The 15763-nt window shown below is 41.1% G+C and overlaps 1 protein-coding gene across 1 annotated transcript in view; it reads right to left on the minus strand.

The window, feature by feature from the left end:
* The window catches only part of OSBPL5 (oxysterol binding protein like 5), a 192882-nt gene extending 182833 nt beyond the window's left edge, over window positions 1–10049 (minus strand). The window contains exon 1 of the mRNA XM_078383847.1: window positions 9814–10049. Within this exon, the coding sequence (XP_078239973.1) occupies window positions 9814–9828 (15 nt within the window). The 5' untranslated portion in view covers window positions 9829–10049. The remainder of the gene's footprint in view (window positions 1–9813) is intronic.
* Between the last annotated feature and the right edge of the window lie 5714 nt (window positions 10050–15763).

The following is a 15763-nucleotide window of genomic DNA, read 5'->3' on the forward strand; positions in this document are numbered from 1 at the left end:
AAGTATGCAACTGTGACATCAGAGATCACAGCAAAGTTGCAACATAGACATCAAAAATAAACGCTTGCCTGTACTGGATTTATTTTGGCCTAATGCAGTAGCACAGATGGAGACCACTCATAAAGTACTACTATCCATTTCTGATTCAGATGCACACTTTGTAGCATACTGAACAGATGCAGGAAAACCTGGGACAGCAGTGCATTAAGACCAAAACCAGCTCCAAGACTTCAATAGCCAGAGCTTAAGCAGTGTAATTCGGTGGTCATCAGTCAAGTCATGTTTAAATACTGAGATTCCTGAGCCCTTTGGCTCTTCTACAAAGACAGTGACAACCTGTGCAGAACTAAAGAATGCACCCTCCACCTTTTTGCGGAACTACTTCAAGAGACAATACAACAAGCCAACAATTGGGGGTCGACAATTTAGATGGAAAGAATGAATGTTGAAGTTGACTCTTTTTTAAAAAAACACCAAAGCACATCAAAGCCAATCTGCTTCAGCACCCGTTTAAAATGTTTTATTTACACTATAATAGCAGGAGTTCTATCACCTGGAAATGACAGACTGCCATTGTTGCGCTGGAATGCTTGCTGCCTGTTTTGCAAATTTGCAGACCAGAACTTTGGCAGAGAAATGACTTTGCTTCATATAAAGCAAGCAAATCACTGTGGGATAATTGCATATAGAAACAAAAGCAACAGGAGCCAGCTTTGCATCATATAACTAACAATTATACATCCATTATTTCACGAGTAGCAAAGGGCAGCTTTGAACTGAGCCGTCATGCCGCTGATCTGTTTGCAGAATTCTGTTGTAAGTCATCCAGAGTTGTTCTGATACTGTAGACTCTCCGAGTGTCCTGACAGGGGAGGTTGGAGTGGTTTGTGTTTAAAAGGCTCTTATCTTCAGAGCAACGTAGTTTATCTCTCACTTGAGCAATCATTCTATTCACCCTGATCAATATTTCTTCTTCCACGAGTAGGGTCCAGTTGGGTCTTTGGATAACTCCCATTCCCCACACCACCCCTTCAATTAATGACACTCGCTTCTTTCTTTTATTTTGTTCAATAGAGCAACTGACGTAACACAACAACCATGTATCTAGCTAGCACATGATACACATGCTACCGCTCATGTATCTCAATAGGATTATATATGATATTATATTTATATAATCTATATATAATACAGGCTGCAGAATGAGATAATTATAGGAGCACTCCGAATCTTGAAAAACAAACAAACAAACAAACAAAAAAGAACTAGCCCTAACACTATGTCAAAAAAGAGCAGGCCAGATCTAAACAGGGGTGGGTTGAATTCGTCTCAGTCAAAACATGTGTGCATACCGTAATTTGATTCAAACCAAACAACACCAGAAGCGATCCAAATAGTGAGCTATATGCCTGTCTGGACATGCTCCAAGTTATTATCAGCGAAATACTTGCGGTACTTATTTATCAATTAGATTTTTATATTTCTAAAAAATATAACACATGTTGGATAACATGTAAAACCATCAAATCATTACAACAGTAAAAACCTTTCAATATTTTAAAGTCCCGGTGCCCCACAATTCTTAAAAGCAGTTAGAGTGGGAACCAATTACAATCGTGAGAGTAAAACTAGATTATACATCTAAGGTATCTTTTGGTGAAGCACTTGCTCAACTGATAAAAGACATCTGCTTGTCATATCATGCATTTTTCCTCACTTCTGTCTCTTGCACTTAACATGCTTTGCTTTGTTATTGGTCCTTGGAAAGTAAACAGAGAGGCAATATGCAAGTCTGACTGCTCAGGCTCACAACTCTAAAGAAATCACATTCTTGGAGGGAAGTTGGGTTAACTGAAAGGAATCGGTTTGGCATCTGGTTTGAGGCATTCTGCAGTCTAACACAGTCTAAGACCAACACAGCAAGCCCTGTCTCATGTGCCAATGAAGTAAACCTCCATAGGTCATGGAGTTCTGAAAAGGGCCTCTCTGAAGAGCTGAACATTTGGAAAGGTTCAGACAAAACAGGTAGTCCTGTCCTCCCAACAGCCACTGCTATTGTATCCCTGGCAATGTGGCTGTCAGTCCTAACTATGTATATGTACCAGTGATGCCTCCGCATTTCTCATGCAAGGACAGACACTGAAGTGTTGAGGCTCCTCCCAGCCGGCATTCCATTATCCATTTGCAGGAAAGAAATCCTCCTCCCAGACAGAAGGTTGCGTTCTTCATAATGAAGGCTGTCTGAGGTGTTGACAAGTCCCATTGAGACTCTGAACTAGACAAAGCCGATCACTTCCTGTAGGTAAATGCCCTGTTTTATGTGTGAGTTTCCGTCCATAATACTCAATCAGGCAATGAAAAGTTGTAAATAATGTATCAAAGCACTTAAACCCCATAATCCATCGTGTCTACCATAGCAATTCATTAGAAGGTTAAGCCATATCCTAGAACACCTACTTAACCATTCATGACAGCACTAGTTAATAATGTATTGCTGCCTAAGTAAATTTTCATGAGTAGATTTTTTTAATATAAAGTGTGATTTTAACATTTTTAAAACCACAATGTTCATTTCAGTCCTCAACTCTCAGGATTTCTCCATTGTATTCATTCTGAAACAGCAACACGTTGGACCCAAGACACATAAATGTATAGATTTCATTTATATCTCAGTGAGAAGACTAAATAGTCTATTTGCTGGTTCTTATTATTTCCTTGCCCTTGTATACCGTTCACACCTGCAAAATGTTACACTTAAAATACCATTAGCCTTTCATAACTCATCATGTATGTTGACAGCAGTAGAGGTAGGCATTAGGACACATGTAAACTTGTTCCAGAAAACTTCAGCCAAATAGCTCACAATGAAGCAGCTGTATTGCCAAAGATGGAATAACCCACAGCTGTATCATGCTGCTCTGCTTTTCTGTCCGTTCATCGTATGAGCATGGCAGAGAGTTATGTAGGAGTGTTACCCGCAGGTTTGCTACAGCAACAAAGCAGCAATAACACTCTTTGGTAAACGTTTGTGAATGTGAAGGTGGTGGTGGTAGTACCAGCCATGGCAAGCCATTCAGTTTGTTGATAGAGAACCCGAAAGTTCCCCTTTCCTAAACTTATCATGGCTCAACATAGAGCTGGCCTCTTGTTCCTAATCAATATAAATGAAATCAAACCTGGCAGCTGTCAAGGGTTCGGGGACTATGCAACAGAGGTATGGATCCAGAGAAGAGACCTGGCAACAGACCTCAATGCCGATGCTGTCCCTAGCACATATATATTCACAACATCAAGGGTTAGTTCTCTTGGTGGTTTTCTACTGCGATGTCTACCATCATCTGCTGGCAATGGCCTTCTGCACTCTATATAGAGCAAACAAGCCAGTCTCTTTTAAATTGAAACACATAGTCAAGCAATGGGAATGGTAGTATTCAAAAACCTCTGAGGAAAACATTTCAGCTTTCGGGGACATCCTGAAACACAGTGACCTTGAAATGGCTCTTCTTGAACAAACAAACTTCAGTGAGAAGCAACAAGATGAAAGGGGTGGAGGGCAATTGCTGTTCCCTAGGAAAGTCAGGAGCTCGGATGCTCTCAGATTTGGGAAGGCAAGGAAATCTCTCTTCACTGAATAGTATGAGGTGTATTTGGATACATATAGCAGATTATTATTTGCGTGTACCAGTATAGGATACTGAAAACTCATTTTCCCCTTTTCACTTAGAATGTGATCACATTTCAATGGTACTAATTAATCCACTCTATTACCCATGCTGTCCTACTCAACATATTCTAATTTGCTCATAGCAAATTCCTCAATTAGCATCAGGAGACAAATAGGAAAATTAAGAAGAGCCTCTAGGACACTTGCCATGCAAATATAGCGAGAGGAATGGAGTCTAGTGTATGGGTCAGGGAAGCATGCCCCCTCCCTGGAATGGCCAATGAATTGTGGGAGTTGTAGTCCCAAACAGTAAAATTTCCAGGCTCTGCATATGTTCAGTACTTTGGGAATTCTAAATGTAGGTTAAGCGGTGCAGCCCTTTTCTAAGTCAGTCACTTTATCTGCAGATTAGTCAAGACATAGAAGTGATGATTCTTGAGGTTCCACACTGCTGCTCTGGCCTTCTTGCATCTCTTGGAGTAAACACAAACTTCTTTGCCTTAATCTTAACACTGCCAAATGTATTCCCATCACGAAGATGGAAGAGTATCGACAGCTCATGCCCTGTATTGTCATTCAATAATATGCCCATACATATTCAGAGCACACTGCCCGACTATGTCCCTCAGCATGCATATGGATGGGATGATTTCTTCCAACTGGATCAGTGTAACTAATTGTCAAGTCACAATTGCTGTAAAACAAGGTTTACATGTGATTGTCAGTTATATAGTTGCTGTTCTTTCTTACTGCTTTTCAGCTTGGCTCTGTTTCAATGGGGAAATAATGTGACCTTCAGTAGCCTGTACAGTCATTTTTACACAAGCTGATTTCATTAAAGAGACATAGCTGTACTCCACATCTGTCCTCCGGCATACTTAACACCCCTTCTTAACCTGACCATGATAGAACACACAGTTCTGCTTTAATTAAACTTTCTTGTCCTGATCCAGCAAGAGAATTAATTAATTAATTAATTAATTAATTAATTAATTAATTATTTTATGGAAGGCATTTTAATACTGCTTGACTTCCATTTCCTGTCTCTTTCACTATGCCTTTTCTCTCTCTTCAACCTGTTAACATCTCTCTTAAGGGTGTAGCTGTAACCCCTCTCTCCTTCTTCAGATCATGTGCTGCAATCTAGTGCATGGCCAGCTGTCTAGATTAGGAATCAGGGTTTCCTATCAGTGGATTTTCCAAATCAATTTTGATAACTATTCAGCCTGTGCCTAGTTTAATGCTCCAGCAAATAGAGAAAAAAGTGGGTTTCAATCCCTACAGGAAACATTAATGCAAGCACTCTGCTATTCAATCCCCCTAGCAAATCTACATAGTTATTTATAACATTAAAAGAAGTCTGGGGGGCAGTATGTATGTTTTCACACAAAGGAGCCAAACAGAGGCAAGGCATGAGAAGGACGTAGTGTCTAAATTAAAGGTTAAAAACAAAAATAGACATTGTATTCGTGAAGGCTTTCACGGCTGGGATCTAATGGTTGTTGTGAGTTTTTCGGGCTCTTTGGCTGTGTTCTGAAGGTTGTTCTTCCTAATCTTTCACCAGTCTCTGTGGCCAGTATCTTCAGAGGACAGCACTCTGTGTTCTGGTGTAGTTTGCTTGGGAGTTGAGTATTTATGGCTGTGAGATAGGCTTTTGTCCTTTTCAGGAGATGAGTGATTAGTGTGTTTTGTTGTGGGTGTATTGTTGTGATAAGGTGGAGAGATTATAATAAGATAATAAGATGCAACAATACACCCACAACAAGACACACTAATCACCCATCTCCTGAAAAGAACAAAAGCCTATCTCACAGCCATAAATACTCAGCTCCCAAGCAAACTACACCAGAGCACAGAGTGATGTCCTCTGAAGATGCCGGCCACAGAGACTGGCGAAACGTTAAGAAGAACAACCTTCAGAACACAACCAAAGAGTATGAAAAACCCACAACAACCAAAACTAGACGTTTATTGCTCATCTAGGTCAGCTCCTTTTTTAATCTGGAGCTGGACAGCTCCCCTGGCTTGCATGTGCATTTGTGTGAGTGCATTTGTGTGAGTGTGGGGTTGCTCTGTGATCTGTTGGACAGCTCCTGAACCTCAATAAGCCTCAGATGGGTTATGACAAAGATGGTTATGATGACCTCAAAATTTTCATCTGTGAGGCTTGTAGCTTCTAGTTCAAAGAGTCTCATGACACCTGCAGGAAAGATGAAGTTGTCTTGGAGAAAGTTGCCAATTTCCACAAACCTAATCACTTGCTGCTCCAAATGAAGTCAGACCTGACATAACAAAAACTTGGCTTATCAAGAACAAGAGCTAATACCAGGTCAACTAGCATCTGATGATTTGCTGGAGCCCCCTAGTCTTTATCTGATAGGAGCATCTGGGCTTGAGCGGAAAGGAGGCCATATTGGGATTCACGAGAACTATCCTGCAGCTAGGTGGGCCACTAGGAAATGCTGACATGGCTACAGAGCAACATCAACAAGTGATCTGAATGCTTCACTCAGGGCTTGATAGCTCCTTAACATGCAAGAAGTGAATAGAGAGATCCCTCCCCTCCTCCCACCCACCCTGGGACAACCTGTTATTTCCTTGGCTTTTACTTTTGAATTTTGCGTCTTCTTTTAAAAAAATATTTCATGTATTCATATGTAGTGTTACCTGCCTTGAAGGATGATTTACAGAAAATGGTGTATAAATATTGGTAATGATAATAAAATAATAATTGGATTACATTTCATACAACACCTGGCAGATGCATGCAACACTGACCGCCACACATTTCACACAATATTGAGCAACAGCAATCAATGAGGTATCAGGCGAAGCCTTCTCAAGCATGAACACTTGCTCTCTGACTATTCAGGCTGTGTGAGAGGAATCAAGACGTGAATTTAAATGTTGCAAAATTACAAAATGTTTTTCTTAAAGGCCATAGACAACTTGACTCAAAGTCCAACTTAATAGCAATTTCACATATTACGTTTCTACACAATTGTCTCTGCATTTCTATATACACTGCTCCCTAGAACTGCATGTATCTGAGCGCATGGTTTTGGTTATACAGAGATTTTATCTCAGTAAATAAATATTCAATAAATATGCTGCTGCTATTCGTCTCCAGGAGATGGACTGGGAATAATGACTCCTATTGTTGGCAGTGTGGTGCCCCCTGGTCTGATGACAGTGGTCCTTCCTGCCCTCTCTCCTAGCATGGCAGCTTCACATGGCAGCCAGAGGGGTGCTGGGGTATGCTGGGAGACTGATGCAGGTTGGGAGAGATGTGTGTGTAGCTCCTAACCCCAGAAGTGTAGACCCAATTTGTAAGATTCAATGAGGCAATGCTAATACAAAAACATATAAGACCATTTAGACCTGGAGATCACGGCCTCAGCTATTACTTCTAGATGGAGAATTTTGTAACTCAATTTCCAGCTTTTTCTGTATTCCCTCAGTACCCTAAGACAAAACTGTTTAATAATACTTCAACATTCAGTCCTTCCTCTGAAGAGCTCAAAGTGTTATAGCTGTTGCCCTTACTTTGGCCCTGGGAAAGTTTGAGAGCTAGTGATGGGTCTGAGGCTACTGTTGGTACAGCTAGGCTTGTACCTAACGTCCTGTGCACAACACACCAGTGCCTCACTCTGATTTCACAGTGGCTGGGTGAGATGTATCCCTTCCTGGTTGACAAGTCAACAGCACACACAGCATTTTGAAAGAGCTGTCCTACTCACAATGGCAGTGTGACACATGCAGTTGAATCAGGGGTAGCCACATTTCTGGGTAGCTTTATGTATGAACTGGGGAACTTAAATTTCTCACAGCAAGAGAAAAGGTCCAACTATGGCCACATAATTTCAAGTAAAAACCCCTTTTCTTCAGATCCCCAAACATGTTTGAAAAAGGGAAGAGGACTTTGTCTTCAAATCTATGTGCCTTTTGCCAGCTTCCCTCATCCACCTGCTTCTTCCCAGCCATTTTGCACTAGTCATGAGTAAGGCAGCTGCCACCGGCACCAGAAAATGTGGATAGCAGTGACAGTCTTTTGGCTTTTCTTCTTGCATGTTCTTTGTCCAGACGTACCAAACAGCTATCCATGAGTCTTAAACTAGCCTGCTGCCCTCTGGTGTGGTGGAAGTTCCTGTCAAATACCAGTACTAAAGTAAGTCCAATTCAGGGTTCAATACATCTCTGTGCTGCAACTGGGCAAGGGGCCTCATCTTCCTCATTGCCTCAGACAACAAATTCTCTTGGGCTATCTCACACTTCATACATTTCCTCAGCAGGTCTATATATGTTAGAGTGTGAGACTTTTAACTTTCTCCATCCTCCATATTATACATGATAGGCATGTGGAAACCCACTAAGCATGGGCTGTCCACCACAAAAATCACATGAACTACACCAATTTCTGTCTCATTCTCGTGTGCCTCTGATCCACCAAGTATCTTTATTTGTATGACTGCACATTTCCATGGCTGTGACAGTCAAAACTGCTTGTGGGCTGGAAGGAAATACAGTGGGTTATTTGTTTATTTATTTTGCAGAGCAGTTATCCTCAATAAACTGTACTTTGAAGAATTCTGAGACAGATAATAGGCAAATGGGAAATAAACAATGGATTGGATCCAAAGAGGGAGCACAGTTACATTCATACAATGAGACCAGTCTGGCTCCTTCCCTTATAATGTGCCAGTATCCACAATTCTGCATCTTGTTTGAATTGTGCTTGAGCTTGTTCATCCACCTCCAACCCAGAACCACCTCCAGACACTGGTTCAAGAGCTTCACAGCTCCCCTGAGTCAAACATATGGAAATGAGAGGTGGGACTGGGCATGATCTACATACATAGGGCACTTCTGCCGTATTTCTTCAGTCCAAACTTCTGGATCACTTCCCTGTGGTTTCATGCAGATGATGAAAGGCATCAAATAATGGCCAATGGATGGAACAGGTCTTTTTATGCCAATATTGTTTTCTGAAAAAGACAAGAGCTTTTTGATCTCTAAGGTCCTGAGGGTTTCGAAGGCCTCATATTACTCAAGTGTTGGTGCTCCTCCTCTCCCATTCCATTCTCAAACACCATCTAGCACAGAGTTTCCCACCACATCACTCTCCAGGTGAGTTGGACTACAACTCCCATAATGCCCAGCCAGCATGGTTCAGAATGATAGGTGCTATAATCCAACATATCTGGAAAGCCTCAGGATCGGGCACTCTGAGATGGCTGTCTGAAAATGCTTCCCCTCCCCAGTTGTCAGGTGATAAACTCAAGATTTTTTTTCAAAGCTCCCACAAAATCCCACCACATCATGCTGGTAGCTTCAGTTGTGGAACAAGCTCCTGTTCCAAACTTGAACTATTCAACAGCCCTTCCAAATGCAGCCAGGATCTTGGGTTCAGCTGCAGTTTTTATTATACAGCTACTGCAGTCTGAGAAAGCTGCATTCCTTCCAGGTTTTCCAGAGCATGAGGGTGGGGGTGGGTGGGGAATCTCTCCATTCCTTAAGTACCTAGACTTTTTTGAAGTCTTTGGATGTGGAGAACTCTTTGCAAGTAATTTGGGTGCATTGCAGTATCCTGTCCCTTTAAGCACAGCACACTTATTGGCTGGCAAAAGTGTCAGCTTTCTCTCTCTCTCTCTTCCTTTCTTTTCTCCCTTTTACACTGCCCTATTTTTACTCATCCAGAAAGCTAGTCCTTGCTATACAACTCACAGCAAAAATGAGGCAAAACACACACATACACACACACACCCTCACAACTTCAAAAGAAGTTAGTCCCCTAAATATGGCCCAATTAATCATCAGGGATTATTGTTTTTCTGGCACATGACAATGTAAGGAATTCATGGAAGAAAGGAAGAGAAGCAGTAATAGGTGATATTCTCACCCTGAAATCCTGCAGAGAAACCCTTGAGATCAGGACAGATTTTGCACCAAAGGAGTTAAGAAGAGGGAGCCCCACATGCAGTTTTTCAGACTCACTTGGCTGCAACAGGAATTGAATCTCTTTGACAAGGAGGCACGTTTCCACACAGTTAAGCAGCGGTTGCTGAAGCTGCATGTTTAATTGGGGGTTTCAGTCAATCATCCACCGTGAGCTTGACATGCAGAAAGGTATTCTCTTAATAGATACTCACCGTGCAGCAAGGCATGAGTGTGGCGTTTGTCTCCGATACAATCCTTTCACAGCCTTAGGCAGAACAACCTGCTTCTCCTTCCCATCTCAGGCAATCCAGCATTGCTGGAAGGTGGCCAGAGAAGAACTGATTCATCAGCCAATAAAATGCTCTAAAGCTGCCATTCCACAGAAGAGGGTGCTCTGCTCCTGTTCTGGCAAGACACCAGCCAATGAGGAACATCAGCATCAGAAAGTGAGGAAGGTGCATCGTATACCACCTATGGATGGAAAAGGGATGGGTTTGCGCCTTCCCCTCCACCAGCGTGCACTGCTGTCCGCAGCAGAGTTGGGTGGGAAGAGGTGAGTTTGAAGTGTCTTATAAGCATCAGGTCAGCTCTTGGCTTTTGGAAAGCTAAAAAAGGTGGTGGTGGTGGTGGTGGTGGGGAAGCTGATGATTCATTATAAAACCAGTGTGAAGAAGACCAAAAACAGAGATACCATTTATCAGGTTGGATGATCTCTGCAGAAACAGGTTTCTTTATAGGCCAGCAGACCCTGGGCTCTGTATCTGTCTATCTGTCTATCTGTCTATCTGTCTATCTGTCTGTCTGTCTGTCTGTCTGTCTATCTATCTATCTATCTATCTATCTATCTATCTATCTATCTATCTATCTATCTATCTATCTATCTATCTGTCTGTCTGTCTGTCTGTCTGTCTGTCTGTCTGTCTGATTTTTATAGTGCCTCATTATTGTGAGGCACTTCTCAGGGTGGTTAACAATCAAATCTATACAAGTGATATAATACAATAAAGCCAAAATTCATATCATCAAGTAAATCAAATCAAAAACAACACAAAGCAAGTAAATCAATCTACATAAAAAATAGAAGATGGGCTGGTGAACGACAATCATGAGACGATGCCCTGAAAAGCTTCGGAAAAGAGCATTGTCTTCAACAGTCTCTTAAAGGTTGGGAGGGAAGAGGCCAGGTGCAGCTCAACCAGAAGCCCATTCCAAAGAGCTGGTGCCACAACCAAGAAGGCCCTGTTTCTGGTGGAAGACTTGCTGGCCTCCCTCAGTGTGGCAGTCTGTAGGAGCATGATTTGCAAGGATCAGACATGGGAGGCGTGCAAAAGAAATTTAGACAACCACTTCACAGATATCCTTTGATTTGTATTCCTGCATTGAGTAGAAGGTTGGACTCAATGGCTTTATAGGACCCTTCCAACTTCATGATTCTATGACTTGGTGGTGCGGGTGGATATTCTCGGGGAAAGGCAATCTTATAGGTAACAAGGTCCCAAAGCAGAAGAGTTTCATGGTTAAAATCAGAACCTTGAACCTGACCCAGAACATCACAAGTAACAAGTGCAGGCAGGCCAGGACTGGTGAAATGTGGTTAAGTTTACTCACATTTGGCATCAGCCTGGTGGCCACATTCTGAACTTGTTGTACTTTCTAGGTCAGTCTCCAGGGAAGCCCCACACAGAAAGCATTACAATAGTCAGTCTTGGAGCTCACTAGCATGCACCAAAGCCTTCAGGGCCCCTTCATTCAGGTAGGGGCTGAGAGATCAGCCTCAGTTGGATAAAGGCCAACCTGGACATGACTGCAATCTGGGAATCACATGAGAGAGCCAGATCCAGGAAAATACCCAGATTCCAAACTCAATCTCTAAGAGGAAGGATAACCTGTCTATTCCCCCCAACCTGTCGGGATGGACTCCCAGTTCAAGCAGGACGCATCCAGAAGGTCAGTAATTCATGAAGGATTCTGGTCACATTCTCAAAGTTATTGACTTAATATTTCTCAGTCCATGAAGATTGTCAACAAAACTCTTAATCACAGAAAATAAAAATAAAAACATTCCTTAAAACATAAATTAAAAATTAAAAAAAATCACCATTCTTTAAAAAACAGATCAACAATGCTGTAAAAGCCTTTCTTTCAGGTATCCTAAAGTAAATTGTGGGTTATTCTGAAATAAATGAGTGTGCCTCACCTGTTGCTTGTGCTGATGTGTAACCTATATTGCAGACAAGAAGCTGCCATTGTGACAAAAGTATGGAGACAGAATGGTTTCCACTTGGCAAAGGTGTCATTCAAGGATGCATTTAATCCCCTTATCTCTTCAGTCTGTACACAGAACTAGACATGGGCACTTCATATTTGATTCCCTGCCCAATCCTGCCCCCCCTCCCCAGAACCAGCCAGGCCACTTACTGGGCTCCATGCAGCGCTCAACTCCGTTCTCATCATTGTCATGCCAATCCTTGCAAGTCAATCACTCTCGGCTGCATGGGGAGGTGGGGAAAGGCCACTCAGGCTCCTGCCGGGATTGGCACAACAACAGAGCTGAGCATTGCAGGCAGCCTGGTAAGTGGCCCGGCTGGCTCTGCAGGGTGGAATTGGACAGGATTGAGAAACGAATCAGCTCTCCTGGAAAATGAACACAAAGTGCCCATGTCTACTCAGAACATATATATACATAAAGCCAGACTAGAGTTAGATGAAGGAGGAGTGAACATTGGTGGAAGAAACATCAAATGATTTAAGATATGCAGATGACACCATCTTACTGGCAAAAAAAAGCAGGAATGACTCAAAATGAATTTTTGTGAAAAGTGAAAAAAGAAAGGTTCCAAAGCAGGACTGCAGTTAAACAAGACAACAAAAATCCTGGCTACAGAAGAGCTACATGACTTTAACGTTCATGAAGAAATTGAAATAGTTATAAAGTTTTTGTTATCTTGGTTCAATCATCTATTCAAATGGAGACTGTAGCCAAGAAATCAGAAGAAGACTGGGACGCAGAAAGATACCAATGAAGGAATTAGAAAAGATCCTCAGGTGTAAGGATGTGTCACTGGAGACCAAGACCGATCACCCACAATCTTGTATTTCTGATCACCGTGTATGGGTGTGAAAGCTAGACAAGAAAGCTAAGAGGAAAAAAAATTGATGGTTGTTGTGGGTTTTTCGGGCTCTTTGGCTGTGTTCTGAAAGTTGTTCTTCCTGACGTTTTGCCAGTCTCTGTGGCCAGCATCTTCAGAGGACTGGAGTAGGAACTCTGTCCATGCTCTGTTGCTGTTTGCTGGATAGTTGAGTATTTATTGAGCTGTTCCAACATGTTTGTTTCTCAAAAGTCTGTTAAAATGTTTTTTTTTCAGTGTTATACTGTAGAATGCCATTTAAAAGTTATTTTTTAGCATTCTGTTCTTATGGGGTGGAAGCCAATAGCTATATATGCAAACATGAGAGCTATTGGCAAAGGTCATCAATGTTTTTATGTATTATGAGCCTATTTGAACAAAAGAGCAAATGCTTCAGATTATATATATATATTTTTAAAAATGTGTGTCGATTAGAAGCAGGCAGAGTACCTAAGTGCAAACCTCAAATGACTGCTCATTAGAAGAACACAGTTCAATGAGTTAGACCCAAAGGTTTGTGAAAAAACTTTTCCCATCATAATGGAACCTTTGGAGGCAACCCAATATTCTGTTCCGATGCTCCATTTTAAAGCGGCTTTTAATTAACAAGTCTAGTGTTCTGCATCATTGTGAAATACTGCCAGTGGTTGAAGTTGTTCTAAAGTTTAGGTATGGACTGTAATTTATTTATTTATTTATTTTATATCCCACTTATCTGGTCGGGTGAGGACCACTCTAGGCGGCTAACAGTCATAAAAATACAACAATAAAAGATATGAACAATTCTAACTAACAAAACAGTGGAAACACAATATATATATAAATAAATAAATAAATAAATATATATATATATATATATATATATATATATATATATATTTATATATATTTATATATATATATTTATATATATTTATATATATATATATATATATTTATCAGAATAGATTTTACAGGGGTGTCTCCATGTTTTAGAATAATGTAACACAACTGGGAAGCCACGAGCCTCAAAAGCTGGCATAAAACTATCCACCCAATCTGACCTGACCTAGTTAGCTATAAAGGATAGTAGTTCTTAGCACCAAGATAGCATTGTTTGAAGCATCATAGTATTGCAATACTACTAACAACTGTGTAAGGTAGATGTGTATTCTCATTTTTGTATTCTCCACAGTGGCTAAAAGAGGAAGTGAGTAGCCCAAGATAAGCATGGGTAGAAAGTATATTGCCTTATGATTTTCAAGGACAACACCCATTTTAAGAAATCACCCAAACTTTGACAGAAGGGGAAGATAAGGATTGGGTTTGTGGGTGAAAGAACTATGGGTAAAAGAATGGAGTTCTGGTACTGAAACATAGTCCAGAGGAAGTGTAGCCTTATTCTTGCGTTAGATATCTGGGAACAGTAGACATGCAAGAAGAGAGAGCCTGTTATTCCTGCTCCTTCCTTCATCGGATCTGTCCTCCTCTACACAGGGGAAGTGGCAGTTTTAAAGAGGCATCTCTACTTTTCCGTATGTCCTTAAGTGGTGGAAAATCAAGGCTCTGAATTGTGGGGAGCATTTCCATAGATAGAAGCTTTCCTCTTTAGACAATTGTTCTCCACGTGGGTAGAGAACAGAAGAGCTGATGAGAGGTGGCAGGTCTAGCAGGCTTACTATTTCCAGAGATATGAGGAATGAACAGAGTTGATATGTGGAGAGGTACCCTTAATTTTAAATGTACCTCAGGTCCCAAGTTATTATTTTTAATTTTGGTGTCCTAGCAAAAATCAGGAGTAGGGCCTGAACACCGAAGTATGCCTGGCCAAAGGGTAACCAGCAAGATCATGGTTATGGTGAGATTCGTGCTAAGGATTTCTTGGATCATTCCTAATTTACTCAGTAACAACACTATATGTTACCTTAACATCAAGGATAGGGTGATCTTACATAGCTTCTAGGCCAAGATCCAGCAGTGGACTTTAATAGTCATGCCACCAAAATTGGAACTTTCTTCCCCTGACTCTCCTACTTTAACCTTCTGTAGTGCCAAAAAAAAAAAAAAAAAAATCTGTTCCAGATGACTTCCCAGCCCTTCACTTATAAACAAGCCAGTTGTTACATGTTTTTGCAAATAAGAAAAACATTTTTTACCCCTATTGGACAAGATTAAAAGATGTTTTGCATATTTTTCACAGTCTAGCACTTTTTTGTGACAAATCTGCAGAAGCATACTTTATGGGGGGGAAAACCATGGTTTTTGCCTAAGTATGTTCATTTTGCACAAAACTTTATATATTCTACAAAAAATGAAAATATTTTAACAGAAAGGTCTATTTGTTTGTATGAAAAAAAAATCCGCTTTTTTTGGCTAATTGCGTTGCTGACAGCCAAGTGCTGATCTTTTCATTATTGTGCAGAAGCAAAATCTTGTGCAACACTTGACTATTGTTGCAAAGAGGTGTGGTCCTAAGTTGAGACACCTCTTTTCATTGAGGGTTTATTTGTTTGCAAGTATTCATTTGCAAGCGTGTGTTACATCCATACTCTGACACACAGAGTGCTACAATATGCGCCTGGACACAGAAGGATTCTGAACCTGTCCTGTGCAGCCTTTGGAAAGGGAAGGAAAACATCCTGCAGGACAGTAGCATGCAGCTGGACAATTTATCTCTTTCATTCTCATTCTCATTCTCATTCTCTCTCTCTCTCTCTCTCACTCACACACACACACACACCCCACACCCATCCAAGGCCTTGGATCTGAAGGACTTGAAATCATCCTTGTAGAGATGAGACAACGGTGGACTTTGATTAAATGACAATGGAGTATCAGAAGAATACACATTCAATGCCCAGATGTCAATGTTTTATTTAGTTCATTTAGTTAGGTTTATGTCACTGAAAAGACAATCCAACCATTAAAATTAAGAATGACTCCAAACATCTGTAGAATGGTTGAAAACACAGTGAAATTGTACATAATTTGGAAACACGATCATAACAGCAACAACTGATGCACAAAGAACACTCCCTTTTTACAGTTTGGCCTC

Source organism: Pogona vitticeps, chromosome 1 (assembly GCF_051106095.1).
Source record: "Pogona vitticeps strain Pit_001003342236 chromosome 1, PviZW2.1, whole genome shotgun sequence".
Taxonomy (NCBI): Eukaryota; Metazoa; Chordata; class Lepidosauria; order Squamata; family Agamidae; genus Pogona; species Pogona vitticeps.